Source organism: Hyperolius riggenbachi, chromosome 2, assembly GCF_040937935.1.
Source record: "Hyperolius riggenbachi isolate aHypRig1 chromosome 2, aHypRig1.pri, whole genome shotgun sequence".
Taxonomy (NCBI): Eukaryota; Metazoa; Chordata; class Amphibia; order Anura; family Hyperoliidae; genus Hyperolius; species Hyperolius riggenbachi.
In genome coordinates, this window is record NC_090647.1 from 287654600 (window position 1) to 287678087 (window position 23488).

Here is a 23488-nt window from a genome sequence, read left to right on the forward strand (position 1 = left end):
GCCTCAATAGTAAGTATAGGAAAACCGATCTGAAAAACGCTAGATCAGAGCGGTTTTCCAAGCATTTTTGTTAAAGAAGCTGTTCAGTAACAGCTTTACTGTAACAAAATATACACAAAAACACTTCTAAACATGCTAAGCATGTTTAGAAAACCTCTAACCATGGCAGAAAATCTGCTTCAAACAACTCTAGCGTTAGCAGATCTGCTACAGGTTTTTGGTGTTCACTGGCCCTGAGATAGCATCCATTTTGTTGTTACTCTTTTCCTCTCCTTGAATAAGAGATTGTGTAGAACAGATTCCATGGTGATGAGATGCAGATTTCTCATTTAAGGAACCAAGTAAAATTACTTTGGGCTCTAAGTGGACCAGACATTCCATGTTATCAAAGATACATTTCATGATTTATTTCCAGAAAACCAAAGTTTTTGGATATGACCATTAGAGATGTCACGAACCTCTGATTTTCGGTTCGCGAACCCTGTTCGCGAACCTCCGCAAAAGGTTTGGTTCGCGAAAAAGTTTGCGAACCGCAATAGACTTCAATGGGGAGGCAAACTTTGAAAATTTGAAAAAATTCTATTGGCTGGAAAAATGATAGAAAACATGTTTCAAGGGCTCTAATACCTGGAGGCCTTCCCTCCTCCCTCCTCCCTCGTCTGCTCAATACAAAAGAAAAAGTAAACAGTAAGCCAGCACCTATTCAGTAGGAGACCATAGGCAAGTCTTCCTAACACTGCTACTGCCTATAGAGCATGCCCTAGTGGCTGCAGCTCTGGTGCTTTGAGTCCGCCAGGAGAAAAGCGTGATATAAATTTATTTGTCTTGTCTACTTTTTCTCTTGTATTGAGTATAAATAGTAAATGCTAGGCCAGCTTCAGTTAGTACTGTTGTGGTACAGTGGTTAGGGTGCTTGCCCACCACACAGTGAGACCCGGGTTCAAATCCCAGCCAATGTGAGTTTTCTTTTATGCTACAAATCCTTAAAGGGAACCTAAACGGTGAAGGATATGGATTTTTCTTTTTAAAATAATACCAGTTGCCTGAATCGCCTGCTGATCCTGTGTCTCTAATACTTTTAGCCACAGCCCCTGAACAAGCATGCAGATCAGGTGCTCCGACTGAAGTCAGACTGGATTAGCTGCATGCTTGTTTCAGGGTGTGATTCAGCCACTATTGCAGTCACAGAGATCAGCTGGACTGCCAGGCAACTGGTATTGTTTACAGGAAACATCCATATCACTCTCAGTTAAGGTTCCCTTTAAGCAACCTAATGTTTTTATTGCATTGAGCATAAATAGTAAATGCTAGGCCAGCTTCAGTTAGTACTGTTGTGGTACAGCAGTTAGGGTGCTTGCCCACCACACAGTGAGACCTGGGTTTGACTCCCAGCCAATGTGAGTTGGCTTTTATGCTACAAATCCTTAAAGGGAACCTAAACGGAGAAGGATATGGATTTTTCCTTTTAAAATAATACCAGTTGCCTGAATCGCCTGCTGATCCTGTGTCTCTAATACTTGTAGCCACAGCCCCTGAACAAGCATGCAGATCAGGTGCTCTGACTGAAGTCAGACTGGATTAGCTGCATGCTTGTTTCAGGGTGTGATTCAGCCACTATTGCAGTCACAGAGATCAGCTGGACTGCCAGGCAACTGGTATTGTTTACAGGAAACATCCATATCACTCTCAGTTAAGGTTCCCTTTAAGCAATCTAATATTTCTATTGCATTGAGCATAAATAGTAAATGCTAGGCCAGCTTCAGTTAGTACTGTTGTGGTACAGCGGTTAGGGTGCTTGCCCACCACACAGTGAGACATGGGTTTGATTCCCAGCCAATGTGAGTTGGCTTTTATGCTACAAATCCTTAAAGGGAACCTAAACGGAGAAGGATATGGATTTTTCCTTTTAAAATAATACCAGTTGCCTGAATCGCCTGCTGATCCTGTGTCTCTAATACTTTTAGCCACAGCCCCTGAACAAGCATGCAGATCAGGTGCTCTGACTGAAGTCAGACTGGATTAGCTGCATGCTTGTTTCAGGGTGTGATTCATCCACTATTGCAGTCACAGAGATCAGCTGGACTGCCAGGCAACTGGTATTGTTTACAGGAAACATCCATATCACTCTCAGTTAAGGTTCCCTTTAAGCAACCTAATGTTTCTATTGCATTGAGTATAAATAGTAAATGCTAGGCCAGCTTCAGTTAGTACTCTTGTGGTACAGCAGTTAGGGTGCTTTCCCACCACACAGTTAGACCTGGGATCAATTCCCAGCTATGGTATGTAAACTGGTTTTTGAAATAGTATAATTCCCTGGCAGATGAGACCCTCCTCCCTCCGGTAGGAGGGAGAAGGAGGGAAGCGGCTGTCCCTTAACTAATTAGTGTAGGCAGACAAGTGAGTGAAATGGCATAAGGACCTTGCTTGGAGGAGGGAGGGCCTCCAGCAGTGAGAGCAGTGTGTTTGGCAATAATGTGCCTGCTGACAGTGATGTAGAGGGTCAAAGTTTTGCTCAATAGAGCATTATGGGGCGAATCGAACTTCCGCAAAAGTTCACCTGGAACCGTTCGCCGGCGAACAGTTCGCTACATCTCTAATGACCATATTAAATTAAAGAGAGACAAAAACATGTCTAATCTCTTTGGAAATGGGGATTTTTGATACAGGATAAGTTTAGCCAGTCTTTTCTCACTGTAAAGCTTAAGAATTTGGGTATGTAAATGGAATTTTCTCCAGTCTACAGTGGTACTTGATTGTAGACCAACTCACAACAAGCCATAAAACTTGTTACAAATCCTGCATTTCTACAAACACAGAGGTATGGCAAATAGGCTGGTTCCCAGGCGCTCACACTGCCCAGGACCACACTCTGCAAGCTACACCCTGAGGAAGGCAGGAGCAGAGTGCAAACAGCCTCCTCCTCCCCAAAAAAATGTGCTTACCCGATCCAAAACTGCTCTTCTCAAAATCATACAAAAAAAAAAAACACTAAATAGATAAGAACTCACCTCCAAATAGCACCTGCTTTATAAATAAATCTGAAGAAGCTTTTCAGCTTTTAAATTAAAAACACAGTATGCGCATTCAAACTGCAGTACCAAACTATGCAAGGGCTGAAATGACCCCACTGATGCCTCAAAATAAAGACAGCCCCTTAACTACACATAATAGGTGTACTCAGTTGCAATTATGGAGCAAAACAGGTGGCTTCGGCGCACAGAGCTCCCCGCCGTATGCCCCATAGCAGCAATGTAATGCTGCGCATGGAGAGTGAGTATAATTTGGGGCTCCAGCAGTCGCCGGACCCTGAACTACATATCGGTTGTGAAAACTCGTAGGGGTATACAGTAGTATTTAAAGCCCCTGTGGAGTTTTGGAAAAAAAGAAAAAAACACATTAAAAAAATGCATTTTTTTCCTGTGGAATTTTGGGCTGCAGGGAGAGCTGCCATTCAGCCATTCGGCTCTCCCAGCACCCAACTGACCGGCCTGCAGGGAGAGCTGCCATTCGGCTCTCCCAGCACCCAACTGACCGGCGGCGCATACATATGTACCCTTGTGTAGGATGTTTGCTTCTAAAATGGTTTACATGCAAAGGCATTCCGTACTAGACCCTTTCACCCCATTGAGGTGCCTCCAGAGTTGAAACTGAACTTCCAGCCCACTGCCGTCCTTCTGTGCCCATGCCGTGATTCTGCCATGCTCCAGTCACCTGCAGCGCCCACAGTAACAATCAAAACTAGATCCTGCAGTATTTGACCACAGCTGCTTTTCACTAAAAGATGCACCAGAAAAAAAGTAACAACAGAGGACTGGATAAATCATCCACAGGTTTTTCATCACAAGAAATGTAAACCTGCTTTCATGAAAATAAAAATCATTATGCCTATGGCCAAAATAAACCACTTCTATGCTGTTCAGAAACCTGGACACATAGCACAAAGGTCTTTTAGATTGTAAGAGAATGTGTGTGCTGGAATTCTGTGTATGTGTGCCTGAGAGTGTACTATGTGGTTGCATGTGTTCAGGGCACAGAGTCATTTTTATTCTTTCTGAATGTGTGCGGAGCTGGAAGCTTGGTTACCAGAGCAACGCAAGGATATAAGAGGCACGGGGAGTGATGAGGGAACGCTGAGAACCTGCATCTAGCTGAGAGTTTGGGAAGCTTCCAGGAGGCAGGACCACCCAGTAACCTTAGCTGTGTTCAGCCAGTGCAGTACTACAAGGTTTTATTCTGCGGAGGGGCATTTTAGTCACTGATTTCCAATTGGGAAAGCCTGCTTCTCAGCCCACAGCCTCCCTCCTCATCTCTTTAGCGTCTCGGCACTTTCTTTTCGCTGTTTACATGCAAGTTGTGTTGTGCACTGCACCCTGCTGGTTTGTGATTGACAGACACTAATGGTCAAATAGAAGTCAGCAGTGTGCAGTACACACTAGCCCTGCTTCACACTACAGGAGGCAAAAATGTTAACAGAGGCTGCCACTCATTTGCTCATCCACTGAGAAGGCTTCCATTGTGGTATGGGTTATTTTGTTTTGTCATTGATGAGAAAACGGAAGGGTAACCATGATGATTGCTTGTCAGCTATTCTGCCTCTGCAACATGGCTACAATTTGTAGAAATGACCAAACTGGCTCCAGTAATATAAAAAAAAACACTGAGTTACATTATATTACAACAATGACATCAACTTTGTGACTAGTTCAAAAAATGCAAAACTATCTACATTCAACCATGACTTCTTTTCTATTGTTTCTGATGTGCAATATGTGGTGTAGAGTAGTAGTTTTCTGCTGCGTGTGTCCTTTCCCGCAAAGGTGGCAAGAGTTGGCTTGTAATGTCAACACTTTTCAGTGTATTTATTCTAACAATCCACGCACGCACGCACGCACACACACACACACACACACACACACACGCACATGCATGGTTACCACCTCTTTGTTTAGATGGATGTACGGTATTTAACTGATTTTGGGAAGATTGTTTAAGGGCACCTGAAATGAGAGGGGTATTGAGGCGGCTGCCATATTTATTTTTGTTTAAAGCAATGCACATTGCCTGGTTGTCCTGGTGATCCCCTGCCTCTACTACTTTTAGCCATAGATCCTGGACAAGCATGCAGATCAGATGTTTCTGACTGAAGACTGACAAGATTAGCTACATGCTTGTTTCAGGTGGGTGATTCAGACTCTTTTGCAGCCAAAGAGATCAGCAGCACTGCCAGGCAACTGATATTAATTAAAAAAAAAAAATATGGTGGCCTCCATATAGTATATCTCTCACTTCAGGTATCCTTTAATAAAAAGTGTGATAGGATATGTTGGATAATATCTGTGCAAGTAGGCTGAGGAGGGGCAGCATATTGTAGTAGTGCACTGAACAGTAAAACCCTTGCAGTTCCTAAAATGAAAATCTGGACTTACCTGGGGCTTCCTCCAGCCGCCCATAGGTTGCAAGGTCCCCTGGCATCCTCTTTCTCCCTTCCGTGGTCCTGCCCCCCAGTGCGTCATCACACCAGCCGCCGTAAGGGTCCTGAGCATGCGCAGTTCAGTCTTTAGAGAACCAGACATGCGCAGGACCCGTATGTCAATCAGCGTGAGGATGTGCACACCGGGATGTTGTGGGATTACAGGAGTCACCAGTGGAACCATGGAAGGGAGGAAGAAGATGCCGGGGAACCTTGTGGGCTACAAGGGGGTTGGAGGAAGCCCCAGGTAAGTCCAGATTTTAATTTTAGGACACTGCTCAGGGTCCCTTTAAATCGACTGATATTTAGAGAGGAGAGTGATCTACAAATGTAACCCTATCCAGTCAATATCTGATTGGAGAGGGATTGATAGGCTTGGTATATCGGGCTGTAATACACATGTATGCCTGGCTTTAGTCAGAAAAGGGATTTCTTATCAGCTGTGTGTCTGCAACAAGGAGATAAATGTCCTGTCCTTTAAGAAGAGGTTGAAACTACTGTTATCAGGGAGTGGTAGTCCATCATGGCCAGCAAGTCATTTCAATGCTTTCAGCATTAGTAAGATGTCTCTCAACAGGGCTCACTATCACTACCTATCTACTACCTGCTTAATGCTAGGTACACACCATACAATTTTCAGGCAGATTAATCTGCCAGATTGTTTATTTCCAACATGTCCGATCTGAATTTTTTGATTTTCCGATCTTTTTTTGATCGATTTTCCGATCAATTTCCGTTCACTTATATGGAAATCGATCGGAAAATTGATCGAAAAAAAGATTGCAGTAAAGATCGGAAAAATGAAAAATCGATCGAAATTCAGATCGTACATGTTGGAAATAATCGATCTGGCAGGTAAATCTGCCAAAAAATTGTATGGCGTGTACCTACCTAGCATAAGGGCCAAGGGAAGCTAATTAACCAACCACTCTATATGCTCTTCTACTCCCTCCCCTTTCTGACCAGAATGTACACTAATCCCTAGGAAACTGTCACCGTAACAATCATGAAAGATATTTTCAAGTGAAATTTAGGCTTCTTGAAAATGGAGCATTAGCCACCATGCCAGCAAGGGTACCAGAAGGGGCGTAACAATAGAAATGAGTACTTATTCCTCTCTCCTCCATGCGCATCTACCCCCCTCCATTGCTTACCCTTAATTTGCAGAGTAGTTCAAGTATTCAACCCACACTTGTTTTGGGTTGAAGAGGAAGATGTGTTATCTTGCTCATACTTGTTATGGGGGGAGGGGGTTGCAGGAAATGATGACAGTACTTGGTTACTATGTGTTATGGGAGGGGAGATTAGTTGTTGCATGTGATCATTAGCATGTAAACAAAATAAATTGTCATTTCCTGCTAGCTGGTGATTCAGCCTCAGGCAGTGATTCCAATCAGACAGGAGACTGTGTGGAGCCATCTAGTGGTAAAAAATATTACAATAAAGTGTATCACTTTATTATGTTTAATACATTTCCTACCCTATAACAAGCCCATTAATCCCTTTTACTGCCTCTCTGCCCCCATATAACACAATTGTGTAAAAAAAAAAAAAAAAAAAAAAAAAAAAAAAAAAAGGATGGCATGTAAATGACAATAAATAAATCACTACCTTTTGAACCAAGCTTTTAAACATGTATTGCTGTTATCTTTGCAAATAAAGGGGCTTGAAATTATTAACTGAGTGCACTTAGAAAACCAAAATATTGTCACCATACATTGTACTAGACACATACTTTAAATGTTGCAATAGATGGGACAAATGGGCAAATAAAATGTGTGAGTTTTATCTAAAGTAGCACATTTTATTCTAAAACTATAATGGCTGAAAACTGAGAAATAACAGTTCCTTCTTCCTACACATAAAATAAAATAATTCTTAGCAATAAGTACCATCCAAAGAAAGCCTAATTTGTGCCAAAAATTAATGTATAGATCATTTAGGTGTGATAAGTAGTTATAAAGTTATTGCCTAATGAATGGAAGCAGTGCGAAATGTGAAAATTGCTCTGGATTTTGACCTCTTGAGGACTGCAGGGCTAAACCCCCCTAGTGACCAGGCAAATTTTAGTAAAAAAGGCCACTGCAGCTTTAAGGCCAAGCTGCAGGGCCGCACAACACAGAACACAAGTGAGCCCCCCCCCCCCCTCCTTTTCTCCCCACCAACAGAGCTCTCTGTTGGTGGGGTCTGATCGCTCCCCCCATGTTTATTTTTTTTTTATCAATATTTTTGTTTGTGTTTTCAAAAAAAAAAAAAACTGTTGCTTTAAACCCCTTCCCTCCCTCCCTCCCTCCCCCCAGCCAGCCAATCATGGCGATCAGCTCTCATAGGCTTCACCCTATGAGAACCGATCGCTCTCTTGTCCCCAGTGCAGCGCTGCTGCTTATCGCAGCGCTGCACCATATAAATAGACGGTGATCACGCCATCTAACAGTCTCCCGAGCGGCAATAGCCGCTCAGAGACTGAAGGCGGGGCGGAGCTCTGCCCCCCAAGCAGGAGATGCGCGCGCAGCCTGCACGCGATCTCCTGCAAAACAGAGCCCCTGGACTTTACGCCAATTGGCGTTAGGCGGTCCAGGGGCTGCCACAACGGCCACGCCCATCGGCGTGACGTGGTCTGCAAAAGGTTAAAGGAAAAAAATCTAAGGGCTCGTTCACACTAGGGGCGTTTTCCGTCTTCTTTCAAGCGTATGCGACTTTCAAATTCGCTTACAAAACGCATGCGCAATGATTCCTTACGAGAGAGTTCCCAACTGCACTGTTCGTTTCCAATCTGCTCAGCAAAGCGGTGCCTGTACCATTTTTTAAGGTGTTTTTGCTATAATGGAAGGCATATAGGAAAAAAGCAAAATGCTCACAAAATCGCTTTGTACAGCAATTACGTTCGCGTTTTTAAGAATAAATACATTGTATTTATTCTTTTCTGGGTCAAAGAGTTCACTTCCTGACTGACATCAGGGAGTGAATTACAAAACCGCTCTGAAAAAGCGCTTAGAAAAGCGCTTTTTACAAAAACGCAGCGTGCAGTGGAGAGCCGGGAGGGAAAAAAGCAGCGCACAAAAATGCAAAACGCTTTGCATTTTAGTTTTTAGGTGTGAATGGGGCCTCAGAGGTGAAGTGGTTAAAAGAAAAAGAAAAACAACACGAGCTTACTTATTCAATGTCTTATTGTAACCTTTTGAAACAGCAAAAAACCTACAAAGTCTTGAATGTAGTAGACTGTTCTCATGTCTTTTCTCAGCAGGGGCCTGATTCAATTACAGGAGTAAAAAAGCACGCCTCAAGCGATTAAACTATCGGCCTGCTTTGGGCGCACTTTAACAGCTGATTCAATTAACAGGATAACTCTTGCTCTGCCGGTGCAATAAAAAAAATTGCTTGGAGCATTAAAACATTCAGCTTGGGCATTCTAATGCTGCTTTTGGGTTTATTGTTCATAGCAAACTTTCTTGAGTATCACACATTATTTATTTTATTTATTATGGCTTAACTATCTCGGATTTAACTATAATCATTGTAATTTTTTTAAATTTAATTTTTTCATTTTAACCACTTCCGGATACCGGGTGGTTTGGCTGATCTGTGCTGCGGGGGCTCTTCAGCCCGCAGCACAGATCAGAAATCAGGCAGGGCGATCAGACCTCCCCCCTTTTTTCCCCACTAGGGGGATGTCCTGCTGTGGGGGTCTGATCGCCGCCGCGCTGCTGTGCCTAGCGGGGGGGGGGCTCCTCAAGGCCCCCCTCCGCAGCACTAGTCCTCCCTCTGCCTCCTTCCCTCTCTCTCCCGTCCCCTGTGTGCGGCGCAGGACGGAAAGCCGTCCTGCGCCGGATAGGATAGGCTTTAGCCTATCAGATGCCGGCGATCCCCGGCCAATCAGAGGCCGGGGATCGCCGATCTCCTCTACGGCGCTGCTGCTGCTGCGCAGCGCCGTATATATGTAAACACCGGGGAAGATCTTCCCCGCGTGTTTACATTTACCCTGCGAGCTGCGATCGGCGGCTCGCAGGGTGTTCACGGAGACACCCTCCGTGAACTGACATGGAACGGCCGCTCATACGAGCGGCCGTTTCCATGGAAACCACTTCAGGATTCAGGGGCGTAGTTAAGCGTACGCAGAATCCTGAAGTGGTTAAAAAAGTGTAACCTTCAGCATTGCACTTTTCGCACATTTTTGCAGTAAAAATGCAGATTGTTTGCATTTTTGCGAATTTTCATCATATGTAAAAATGAGTTTGGCGAAAATTCACAAGCAACACTGGTAATTACTTCCATGCACATGGGTTCGGTCATCAGGAAGGCTTATGGTTATATCTAGAATACTCTCTGTTAATCCAATTTTGGCTGCTTTATAGGAGGCAAGTGACGCTCCCTTACTTTTGCTTTTAATGGTTTAACTACTTTAACCAAAAGACAGATGTTGCTTGGATAACATGCACTATGCAAATAATGTAATGTGAATTATGCATGCAACACACATATTGTATGCAGGGGCGTAAAAATAGACCCTGTAAGGGATTCCTCCGCAGGGGGGCCCAGAAGCCACAGAGGGCCCGTGGGGGGAAAAGTTTGAGAGACTGACAGCTAAGGGCATGGAGAGAAAAAATGTATTCTGCTCTCGCACCATTGTTATATTGACTGCATGTGTCCACAACACAGATAAGGACTCATACACACTTTGGAATTTGTACACTGTCCCTGCTCCCTAGGGTTTGTAAAAAACATATGTCTCTCACTGCTGCAAAGTTCTGATGACTTCATGTACAACCTTACAAACAAAGGAGTCACATTGTGAAAAAAGTTGTAGACTTTCCCTTTTCAGCAATCACTCTGAAATGATTCCTAGATTCTTATCACACACAGGCTAATGACCTTGGCTGATTACTTTTACAACACAGTGGAGTGGAGATTGATGTCTGACTGTTGCTGCCTCATTGAGAGCTTGTTGTCTCACATGGAGTCCAAGATCCTGTAATAACAGTATCAATCAGTGACATTCTGAATGCTTTGCCAAAGTTACAGTAAATACTACCGTATATCTTATGTTCAGCCTGTCATTGTTGTTCCTCCATATAGCATGTGCTCTCATGTAGTAAAATAATACAGCTGTGTGTGTATGTATGTACTGGGAGCAGAGCTGCGACGAGGGACTTGTCGGCTGCAAGGGGCTGGAGGAAGCCCCGGGTAAGTAGATCTAGGGATAGCATTGATTTCCTGACGTTTCCTTTAAGTCTAAGTGTTTTTATCTGCATGGGGAAAACACATTAGTCCTCAGTTTTCCTGTGCAGAAAGTGAGGGGGGTGGGGGGGCCCCATCCAAAGTTTTGCAGGGGGGCCCAGTGATGTCTAGTTACACCCCTGATTGGATGCATAACAAGAACTTCACAAACTATGTACCAAGCGTTGTGTAAATAACCCAACTTGCGCTATGCATGCAATACAAATTATGTTGCTTGTGTAAATACCAGTACAATTTCTGTGCACTGTCTGCGCACAGCAATTTTACTGTAGTTTATTGAATCCTCTATGTTTCCTACCTTTGTGCTTTACAAAAAAATCCCACAAAAAAAAAAAACACTTTTGCTGATGTCCCTATCCATCACCCTTTTTTTGTACCCGGGAATTCAGTGACACTAGTTAACACGGCAGCAGTTATTAGGCTGAGGAATCCTAGAATGAGACACATCAGGATCTGATCTGCATACCCATGCAGTTCTGAAGAGGTAAAGACCTTGGTGATGTACGATCCACTATCAGATATTAGCGTCTGGCATGAACAGGAGCTCCTTGGATAAGGAATACGGCATGCCAGGAAATCATTTATAGATCAGTTAATTAATGTAACCTTTGCAGTACTGGGAGTATTACTGCACTTACATATTTGCCAATAGTACTGCCAGTTAGCAGCAGTTCAGCACTATGTAAAGCCACATGCTTTTAAATTTAAATAAATGTATGCCTCATATCAGTGTAAATGTTCCCTTGTGGCTCTGTATACACATCTTATGCATAACATGTCATATTGTTAAGCAATATAAATTCAGTTAGTCACAAGAGATAGCAGTCATTCTGTAACTCTCAAGAGCAAAGTCTAATATACAATGTTCACCCAGGAAAACTCCATCCTGTAAAATACAGAACAGGAGGAACAGCAGACAACAGACAAGCTGCATATCTACAATATTTCTATTATTCAGGAATTTAAAAAAAATATATGCCATATAATATGTGGCAGATTAGTTGTCGTAATAATATTTCTAAGGGACCCAGATCAGTCCAAACAGTGCCAAACTAGTTTCACATTCAATCATACTGGCTTCATGAGGTAATGTGGAACTCCACTGGCTCACCTCTAATTGGTGCATAAGGCTAAAGGAAGGATTGGCAAGGTTCTGCCCACTTTTCTAAAGTGATGCATTGTGGATCCTGTGTTTGCAAGCTGAATAAGATTTCATGCTTTCCTTCAAAGACAAAACTACAAAACTGCACAATACAAAAAGCACAATAATGTTTAGAATTGTAACCAACTTGACTTCTGTAAGCAAATTGGAAACTCTTCTAAACTCTCTTTTAGAATGTGCCTAAAATAAAGTTAAAAATCTTAAACTGAGACTGGCCCCATGTAGTCAGGCCTAGTGTTGGGCGAACAGTGTTCGCCACTGTTCGGGTTCTGCAGAACATCACCCTGTTCGGGTGATGTTCGGGTTCGGCCGAACACCTGATGGTGTTCGGCCAAACTGTTCGGCCATATGGCCGAACTAAGAGCGCATGGCCGAACGTTACCCGAACGTTCGGCTAGCGCTGTGATTGGCCGAACGGGTCACGTGTAGTGTTGGGCGAACATCTAGATGTTCGGGTTCGGGCCGAACATGGCCGAACTCCGAACATAATGGAAGTCAATGGGGACCCGAACTTTCGTGCTTTGTAAAGCTTCCTTATATGCTACATACCCCAAATTTACAGGGTATGTGAACCTTGGGAGTGGGTACAAGAGGAAAAAAAATTTTAACAAAAAGAGCTTATAGTTTTTGAGAAAATCGATTTTAAAGTTTCAAAGGGAAAACTGTCTTTTAAATGCGGGAAATGTCTGTTTTCTTTGCACAGGTAACATGCTTTTTGTCGGCATGCAGTCATAAATGTAATACATATAAGAGGTTCCAGGAAAAGGGACCGGTAACGCTAACCCAGCAGCAGCACACGTGATGGAACAGGAGGAGGGTGGCGCAGGAGGAGAAGGCCACGCTTTGAGACACAACAACCCAGGCCTTGCATGAGGACAAGAAGCGTGCGGATAGCAATTTGCATTTTGTCGCCATGCAGTCATAAATGTAATACAGATGAGAGGTTCAATAAACAGGGACCGGAAACGCTAACCCATCACAGATGTTCATTGTTCATGTTACTTGGTTGGGGTCCGGGAGTGTTGCGTAGTCGTTTCCAATCCAGGATTGATTCATTTTAATTTGAGTCAGACGGTCTGCATTTTCTGTGGAGAGGCGGATACGCCGCCGATCTGTGACGATGCCTCCGGCAGCACTGAAACAGCGTTCCGACATAACGCTGGCTGCCGGGCAAGCCAGCACCTCTATTGCGTACATTGCCAGTTTGTGCCAGGTGTCTAGCTTCGATACCCAACAGTTGAAGGGTGCCGATGGATTGTTCAACACAGCTACGCCATCTGACATGTAGTCCTTGACCATCTTCTCCAGGCGATCGGTGTTGGAGGTGGATCTGCACGCTTGCTGTTCTGTGTGCTGCTGCATGGGTGTCAGAAAATTTTCCCACTCCAAGGACACTGCCGATACCATTCCCTTTTGGGCACTAGCTGCGGCTTGTGTTGTTTGCTGCCCTCCTGGTCATCCTGGGTTTGCGGAAGTCAGTCTGTCGGCGTACAACTGGCTAGAGGAGGGGGAGGATGTCAATCTCCTCTCTAAAGTCTCCACAAGGGCCTGCTGGTATTCTTCCATTTTGACCTGTCTGGCTCTTTCTTCAAGCAGTTTTGGAACATTGTGTTTGTACCGTGGATCCAGAAGGGTATAAACCCAGTAATTGGTGTTGTCCAGAATGCGCACAATGCGTGGGTCGCGTTCAATGCAGTCCTAGGCCGAAGAGGTCATAGCCTAGGGTCACAAAACCTGTTTATTGGGCAATTTCAATGGTGGCGAGTCTGACGTACATAAATCGCAGCAATGGCCGTTAGCAACGTCTGAATCTCACGAAATGTCTCATGCAGGTAGAAGACATATTGTTAGACTTGGGCTCCAAAGATGGGTTCCCTACATCTCTGCAAACCAGAGTTACAGGGCTCCAAATTTGGTAAAATCCCCCATAGGCTTTCATTGGGCCTCCTATTTACAGTTCCAAAATCTCACATCTTTTCAAAGGGCAATTACTCAGCAGTGGCAAATTTTCTTGCATTGTAGGGACCCTTAGGGGGAACATGACTGGTGAGTTTCGGGCCCCTAGGCCGAAGAGGTCATAGCCTAGGGTCACAAAAACCTGTTTATTTGGGCTATTTCAATGGTAGTGATGGTGACGTACATAAATCGTAGCAATGGCCGTTAGCAAAGTCTGAATCTCACGAAATGTCTCATGCAGGTAGAAGACATATTGTTAGACTTGGATTCCAAAGATGGGGTCCCTACATCTCTGCAAACCAGAGTTACAGGGGTCCAAAGTTGGTAAAATCCCCCATAGGATTTCATTGCCTCCCTATTTCACTTTCCAAAATCTCACATCTTTTCAAAGGGCAATGGCTCAGCAGTACCAAATTTTCTAGCATTGTAGGGACCCTTAGGGGGAACATGACTGGTGAGTTTCGGGCCCCTAGGCCGAAGAGGTCATAGCCTAGGGTCACAAAAACCTGTTTATTTGGGCTATTTCAATGGTAGTGATGGTGACGTACATAAATCGCAGCAATGGCCGTTAGCAAAGTCTGAATCTCACGAAATGTCTCATGCAGGTAGAAGACATATTGTTAGACTTGGATTCCAAAGATGGGGTCCCTACATCTCTGCAAACCAGAGTTACAGGGGTCCAAAATTGGTAAAATCCACCATAGGATTTCATTGCCTCCGTATTTCACTTTCCAAAATCTCACATCTTTTCAAAGGGCAATGGCTCAGCAGTACCAAATTTTCTAGCATTGTAGGGACCCTTAGGGGGAACATGACTGGTGAGTTTCGGGCCCCTAGGCCGAAGAGGTCATAGCCTAGGGTCACAAAAACCTGTTTATTTGGGCTATTTCAATGGTAGTGATGGTGACGTACATAAATCGCAGCAATGGCCGTTAGCAAAGTCTGAATCTCACGAAATGTCTCATGCAGGTAGAAGACATATTGTTAGACTTGGATTCCAAAGATGGGGTCCCTACATCTCTGCAAACCAGAGTTACAGGGGTCCAAAATTGGTAAAATCCCCCATAGGATTTCATTGCCTCCCTATTTCACTTTCCAAAATCTCACATCTTTTCAAAGGGCAATGGCTCAGCAGTACCAAATTTTTAGCATTGTAGGGACCCTTAGGGGGAACATGACTGGTGAGTTTCGGGCCCCTAGGCCGAAGAGGTCATAGCCTAGGGTCACAAAAACCTGTTTATTTGGGCTATTTCAATGGTAGTGATGGTGACGTACATAAATCGCAGCAATGGCCGTTAGCAAAGTCTGAATCTCACGAAATGTCTCATGCAGGTAGAAGACATATTGTTAGACTTGGATTCCAAAGATGGGGTCCCTACATCTCTGCAAACCAGAGTTACAGGGGTCCAAAATTGGTAAAATCCACCATAGGATTTCATTGCCTCCGTATTTCACTTTCCAAAATCTCACATCTTTTCAAAGGGCAATGGCTCAGCAGTACCAAATTTTCTAGCATTGTAGGGACCCTTAGGGGGAACATGACTGGTGAGTTTCGGGCCCCTAGGCCGAAGAGGTCATAGCCTAGGGTCACAAAAACCTGTTTATTTGGGCTATTTCAATGGTAGTGATGGTGACGTACATAAATCGCAGCAATGGCCGTTAGCAAAGTCTGAATCTCACGAAATGTCTCATGCAGGTAGAAGACATATTGTTAGACTTGGATTCCAAAGATGGGGTCCCTACATCTCTGCAAACCAGAGTTACAGGGGTCCAAAATTGGTAAAATCCCCCATAGGATTTCATTGCCTCCCTATTTCACTTTCCAAAATCTCACATCTTTTCAAAGGGCAATGGCTCAGCAGTACCAAATTTTTAGCATTGTAGGGACCCTTAGGGGGAACATGACTGGTGAGTTTCGGGCCCCTAGGCCGAAGAGGTCATAGCCTAGGGTCACAAAAACCTGTTTATTTGGGCTATTTCAATGGTAGTGATGGTGACGTACATAAATCGCAGCAATGGCCGTTAGCAACGTCTGAATCTCATGAAATGTCTCATGCAGGTAGAAGACATATTGTTAGACTTGGATTCCAAAGATGGGGTCCCTACATCTCTGCAAACCAGAGTTACAGGGGTCCAAAATTGGTAAAATCCCCCATAGGCTTTCATTGGGCCTCCTATTTACCGTTCCAAAATCTCACACCATTTCAAAAGGGCAATGGCTTTACAAAGCACAAAAGTTCGGGTCCCCATTGACTTCCATTATGTTCGGAGTTCGGGTCGAACACCCGAACATCGCGGCCATGTTCGGCCTGTTCGGCCCGAATCCGAACATCTAGATGTTCGCCCAACACTAGGCCCTGCTGTACTAAAATCCCTTCTGAAGTGTTCCTACTTTCTCATTAGTATAGTGTCGCAAACCCTGTCGGCAAGCTGTGGGCAACTTGAATGTCAGAGAAGCCACCAAACCACGAACCAGATAAATTGCCAGCCTAAGCCCCTCCATGCCCACAGTGTGGCCTCAGTCTCTGCCCACCTCTCCCTCACAGCACAAACAGATGGACTGGCTAGGGGAAGATGGGTATGAATTGATCTCATGTTGTGGGCAGAAATGGGCGGAGATTGGCACTGAATTTAGCTTACGCTCTGGCAGATGGATTTGCCTTGAGGCTACCACAGGGTGTTACACCAAAATAGTAATTAAGAAGGGGCAAAGCTTCAGGAGGAATCTGGGTACAAACACCCCACTGCATGCTGTGGCCATTCTCAATATGTTTAACCACTTCACAACTGAGGGGTTTTAAAGGATACCCGAAGTGACGTGTGACATGATGAGATAGACGTGTGTATGTACAGTGCCTAGCACACAAATAACTATGCTGTGTTCCTTTTTTTCCTTCTCTGCCTGTAAGAGCTTAATATCTAGTATGTAAGTGGCTGACTCAGTCCTGACTCAGGACAGACAGGAAGTGACTACAGTGTGACGCTCACTGATAAGAAATTCCAACTATAAAACACTTTCCTAGCAGAAAATGGCTTCTGAGGACAGAAAAGAGATAAAATTGGTCAATAGTTCATAGATTTTAGCTCTGGCATACTTCAATGAGTGTGTCATTGAGCAAAAACAATAAAACCGTTAAAACTTAAAAAAGTAGATTTAAACATAAAATAAACTTAACTGTGGAATATCTTAAAAAGTCATTTTGAGGAGAAGGAAGATAGATACAATTGTTTATTTCATTAGTTTATTTTCCCTTGGGGTGTCCTTTATCTTCACTTCAGGGTTACTTTACCAAGCAGCTTTTTCTTTTAGTTTCCACTTCTGACTGTAGTAATGGCTTTCAGCAGTGCTATTGTAGAGGGAAGAGGCTGATGGCATTCTAAATAGCAATCAACTATTGTGATTGTTGCACTAATTAAAATTTCTGCACAGGAAGTCAGTGCAATGTCATTACTTGGCAATTATTCTCTTTGTGTAAGTAAAAAAATACAATATTTAATGTGGTTATTCATAACATTCAGTCACAACTCCTCTTTGGATGCTAGGATTGAAGGCTGTGAATTAATGCCCTATGCACATTATGGCTGATCTTTGCTCTGCTTTACTGAATAAGTCTATTTTCATCATTAGTAAATCCTAACTAAATTACAGTAACAATAAGAATTGTTATTCTTTTGACGTGCCAGGCAGGTAATGATTGAAAGGTTAATTGGACTGAATGTGCACTGCCTGCAGCTAAACCCACAGCCGCCAGCCCATGAGGGATTCCCACTCCTCCAGTTGGATGACTGCTATAGTGCTGCTTCCAGAATAGGACAATAACTTCCAACAGAAAAGCACCTGATAGCAGCCCTGCTTTACACATTCTCACTATTATCTCACTGAAGCACTGAACATGCAGTTCAAGGCTGGACAGCTGCAGCTCTCCTGACACTGCCAGGAAACAATCTAGCTGTATTTCTTCATGACGAACTATTAAAACTGTGTGTGACACCCCCGCAGCCAGGTCTGTGATGGCTTCTGGGTATCATCAGCACACCTGAAGTTATTATTATTTAGTATTTATATAGTGCCAACATCTTCCGCAGCGCTGTACAGAGTATATTGTCTTGTCACGTAACTGTCCCTTGGAGGAGCTCACAATCTAATCCCTACCATAGTCATACGTCTATGTATGTATCGTGTAGTGTATGTATCGTAGTCTAGGACCAATTTAGGGAGAAGCCAATTAACTTCTCTGTATGTTTTTGGGCTGTGGGAAGAAACCGAAGTAACCTTAGGAAACTAATGCAGACACGGGGAGAACATACAAGCTCGTTGCAGATGTTGACCTGGCTGGGATTCGAACCGGGGCCCAGTGCTGCAAAGCAAAAGCGCTAACCACTACACCACCGTGCTCCACCTGAAGTGAGAGGGATATGGAGGGGGATATGGAGGGGGACAACTTTATTTCCTTTTAAACAATTCAGATTGCCTGACTGTCCTGCTGAGCCTCGGTCTCTAATAGTTTTAGACATAGACTGAACAAGCATGCAGAATAGATGTGTCTGACTGAAGTCTGACTAGATTAGCAGGATGCCAGGAAAAAAGTATGGTTTTAAATAAACATGTGAGCCACCATATCCTTCTTAGTTCAGGTGTACTTTAAACCAATCTCCTTAGCAATCTCAGAGTTTTATATTGACTTGTGCAGATCTTTGGTTGCGGGGCCAGATGTAGGCCAAGGCCACCTAGGCCATGGCCTAGGGCACCACAGGAGCAAGGGCACCAAAGCAACAGGCTAAACTGGTGCAGTATTTGCAAGCTTGCAAAGGCTGCAATGCAGGGAGATCAGGCAAGCACCTGACTGTGGTACTCTGCTGCCAGCGGCCTGTGCAGCAGCCACTGCTCTCTGTGCACGTTTGCATTGTGGCCAGCGGCTATGGACTTGGGCTGCATTGGAGACAGACAGGAAGAGGAAGGTCCTGCACTGGAGATAATCGGAGATATGAGTAACACTGATGTGCTGCAGTGTGAAGGCGAGCTAACTACGTATACTGAAGGAGGGGGGAGGAGGGATTTAGGGAATCATCTTGCTACCTATACTGGAGGGAAAGGGGGAGGCTTCTTCTGGCTACTTATACTGGAGGGAGGGGTCATAAGGATACCTATACTGGAGGAAAGGGGGGATGGGTCATCTCACTACCTATATTGAAGGGGGGCAGCTGGTGATAGAGGCCTTGGGCGGTAAAGAGTACAAATCCAGCCCTGTTTGGCTGTATTAATGCAAGAGAAGGAGTATCTCACACTGAAACACAGACACTGTGTTTGTGTCAAACAGGATTCTATGGGTCCCATCCTATTCACTTTTTCTTTTAAGTTTCTCCAAGAAAATAATTTTCATCTTCTGTTTAAAATAATTTTGTAGCACTCTGCAATTGAAAAAATACCAAAAATTTGGAGAAAATAATACTATCAAAAAACTATTCTGAGTATTTTCTTTCTTGCTGGTGGCTTGAAAATGCATTTTATTGATATATCAGACGTGAAATATCAGCTAGGAGAAAGCGTAGGAGATAAAGTGAATTGGATCAAGCCCTATACATCATCAAAAAGGCTAACAACAGTCCAGTTTTGACAGCTTTACCATGCAGTTATGGTGTGCTTTGTCAAGTTGATGAGACTATGGGGTTGATTTACTAAAGTAAGAGAACAGCTATGCCTTGATTTTTCTAGTAGCTACTATTTGTTGGAAAAGGTTTCAACACCTACTTCAGCCACTTGGGAGGCATCATAGGAAATACGTATTGTAAATAGATATTGACATAAGGAGCATTATGCTGAACTAGTAAGGCTTGGTTCACACATAAAAAGGTGCCCAGTTCTGTCCTGTCAATTTTTGACAGTTGTATGTAAGAGGTGTACAGAGGCGCCGGAAGTATAAAAGTGGCTAAAAGGTTTTAAAATGTTTTGGTCGCGGTGGTGGACCGGCCGACCACAAACGAACAACAAGGCTGTTGTTTTTAAATAAATATACATAAAATTTATTCAGAAAGCTCCCAGCAAATAGTCGCAACGCGTTTCGCGGGTAGCAACCCGCTTCTTCAGGCAATAGGGGGCAGGAGCAACAACACAGCGTGAAGTCTGGATGAAGCTTGGCACCTCTGTCAACATTTATTTAAAAACAACAGCCTTGTTGTCCGTTTGTGGTCGGCCGGTCCACCACCGCGACCAAAACATTTTAAAACCTTTTAGCCACTTTTATACTTCCGGCGCCTCTGTACACCTCTTACATACAGAAGTCCACCCTTGGTGGAAGGGTGACCCGCCCTACAATTCCTCTATCCACAGAGAGCGACGTTTTACTTCTGAGTGGGGACAGGCTTGTTCTCCCCACCTGCGTTTACAGTGGTTGCTCTTGAGGCAACCCTGACTTGTGAGTATATTACTTACTTTCATTAATCTCATCCCCTACAAAAACATACTACACTATTTTGGGCTCTCGGTCTTTTCTCTTTTTCAATTTTTGACAGTTGGCATCAGTTTTGCATTTGTTTCTTTCTATGGCTGTGTTCACACATAAATCTGTACATTTCTGGTGCGGTCCTGTAAAAGGTCTTTGCTTGGTCTTGTTAAACTGATAGAAAAGTGATGCCACTGACAGGACAGGACAGTACTGGACTGGACCGGATATGTGCAGATTTATGCGTGAACCAAGCCTACCGGTGGACTGGATATGTGCAGATTTATGTGTGAACCAAGCCTACCAGTAACTCAGTACAACCATGTATCACCTTTGCTGTTCTGAAACGGACCTAAATACAAAATGCCCTGTAAATATGACAGACGCATCTTTGCTCCTGTCTCCTATCATAGTGAGGATACCCATATTTAACTTTCATCCTGAGGAAGACTCACATCAAAATGAATAGTAGTGGTATGTTCATTTGTAAAGAATGTAAGATCAGGGCAGTGTGTATGTCACTACGTATCCTGTCACTAATAGTTTCCTCTTTTTATTCTGCAGGAGAAGATGAGCAGGAGGAGAATCAGAAGGTGAAAACCCAGAGACCACGGTCAGCTGATGAGCCAGCTGTGTACATGGCACAGACAGGTAAGGCACAGCCCATATAGGTCCTACTTTGTCTGACAGTTTCTACTCGTGGTTTCTCACTTTACCCTTCCACATAAGTGCATGCATGCAATGAAACACATAACAGAGTCTGCAGTGAGGAGTTCTTTAAAGTTAGAGTATTAATTCCTTTTGCTATTGATGTGACTGTAGCACAGCTTCTTGCATCCTTCACTCTAAGATCCTCTAGCTTCTCCTCTGATATCCTGCACGCCATTTTTAAGGTATCAAATATGGTCTCTACAAAATGACAGTTGAGCTTGGACTTACCTGCTCCCACGCCATGCTATTAGTCTCAAATAAAGGACAACTATAGCAAAAAAGAAGAAAGCAGTTAAGGGACCACTATCATCAAAAAAGTAGGCAGTTACAATCTTTCAGAATTGACAGGTTTTGGACTAGTCCATCTCCTCATGGGGGGATTTTTAGGGTTTTCTTTGACTTCAAAAGCATTTCCTGTATGGCAATTGCTAAGTAGAATTGCCAAAATAGTAGGATATCAGCCAGGCTCCCTATCACTTGTGCACTATTCTGGCAGTTAGACTTAGCAACTGTCATTTTAGGAAATGCTTTTGAAAACAAAGAAAATCCCTGGAATCTCCCATGAGGAGATGGACTACTCCAAAACCTGTCAGTTATAGGTGGGCCCAAACTTGGCTTTTAAATTTGCATAGTACAGCATTATGTGTTTCAGGCAGTTTTGAAAGCAAATTAAAAATGTATAATGTAATTGCTTGCACTGCAGTCATATTAGTAGCACAGACAATCTTAGTACTCTGTGGGTATAATTAAAAGCATATCCAAAGTGTCCTAATAAATGGGCACTGCAGATAGACAATCTGCCATTTAGTATCAAACAGCAAATGTATATTTTTTTACTTGCTGCAAAAGGCTGTCAACTAATAAGTCTTCCATATTCCATTATTAAGTTACTCTTTTTCTTTTTATCCCCTTGCCGTTCCAATTCTGACGGCAAGGGGGCGGCGCAGCACTTTTTTTTTAATTGTTGTTTTTTTAAATCATGTAGCGAGCCCAGGGCTCGCTACATGATAGCCACTGAGCAGCGGCATCCCCCCACCCACTCTGATCGCCTCCGACGATCAGAGTAAGCAGGAAATCCCGTTCAGAACGGGATTTCCTGCTGGGCTTCCCCGGTCGCCATGGCGACGGGGCGGGATAACGTCACCGACGTCATGGACGCCGGGACGTCAGAGGGAATCCCGATCTACCCCTCAGCGCTGCCTGGCACTGATTGGCCAGGCTGCGCAAGGGGTCTGGAGGGGGGCGCAGTGGGTAGCGGCGAATCAGCGGTGAGCGGCGGCGATCGTAATATGCACGCAGCTAGCAAAGGGCTAGCTGTTTGCAATAAAAAAAAATTATGCAAATCTGCCCAGCGTGGCCTGAGAAGTCCTCCTGCGCAGGTTACCCCGAGCTGAGCTCGGGATAATCGGCAAGGAGGTTAAGTAAGCCAATAAATGGTATGATCCTTTTTCCTTTTACTGATGGCTAATACGGTACAATTTTACTGATGGCTAATGCGGTACAATTCTCTACTGCTACTTGTTTTTGCTGTGTAATTTTGCAATAAATCTGTGTTGCATGCAAAAACTACACAAATATATGTTAGATGCAGTGAGGTAGCAATAGGGGATGCAGAGGTTTCGACCACAATGGGGCCCTTGTACCAGAGGGGTCCACTAATGGCCCTCCTTCATTTATCTTCTTTGCTTTGCATTGGTGCTTAGAGATGTCTAAAACAGTTCGCCAGCGGACAGTCCGTGGCGAAAGTAGGCTAATCGCCATTCGCATTTAAATTTGCAGGGTATGTGAAGGAGAACAGTGGGTACAACAGGAACATCTTCAAAAAGACTTTATAGTTTTGAAGAAAATCAATGTTAAAGTTAGAGAAAAAAAGTAGCAAAGTTACTGCGCTAAAAATGACAGATAATGTATTAATATTTATATAAATTATTATTATTATTTTTTTTAATATGTTCAGAGTGTGGGAAATATAACAAAAAAATGTGGGATCCTCTCTCCTGAGCCTCTTTAACTCCTTGTCCCCATGCAGGCTGAGATAGCCAGAATGCAGTGCCCTGGCCGCGTGGGGCTTTGCACCATAAGCTATACCAGCCCACATGGTCCATGGTATGGGGGGGGCAAGCCTCCCCCTCTCCCCAGAGCCCTTGTCCAATCCATGGATAAAGGGCTCTTCCCCACCTCCGGTGCCCCAGGAGGAGGTGGGGGCCATCGACGTCCCGGGGGTTTGGTTCATGGTGGCATCTGGGAGTCCCCTTTAAGAAGGGGACTCCCAGATGCCCACCACCTCCCCAGGAGAAATGAGTATAGGGGTACTTAGTATCCCTTGCCTGTTACCAGAAAGGGTTAAATAAAATAAAAACACAATAATGCAAAAATCCCTTATTAATCTTAATTAACCAGAAATACTTACCTGTATCTTTAAAAAAAAGTCCCCACGCCAATATCCTTGGAAAAGTCCCACGCCAATATTCTCTATCCTCTGGGGTCCCGACCTTAAATGAAGATCTCCGTCAG

General features: G+C 43.9%; 1 protein-coding gene across 15 annotated transcripts in view; it reads left to right on the forward strand.

Annotated features, from left to right (window-relative positions):
- Positions 1-23488, forward strand: part of ADGRB2 (adhesion G protein-coupled receptor B2) — a 751710-nt gene that overhangs the window by 422811 nt on the left and 305411 nt on the right. For 14 of the 15 annotated variants that reach the window (XM_068268896.1, XM_068268901.1, XM_068268898.1 and 11 more), the window contains exon 3: positions 20828-20914. In XM_068268896.1, coding sequence (XP_068124997.1) covers positions 20828-20914 — 87 coding nt within the window. Of the gene's footprint in view, positions 1-4144; positions 4226-20827; positions 20915-23488 lie in introns of those variants that run through there. The other variant, XM_068268911.1, reaches the window with a different exon arrangement.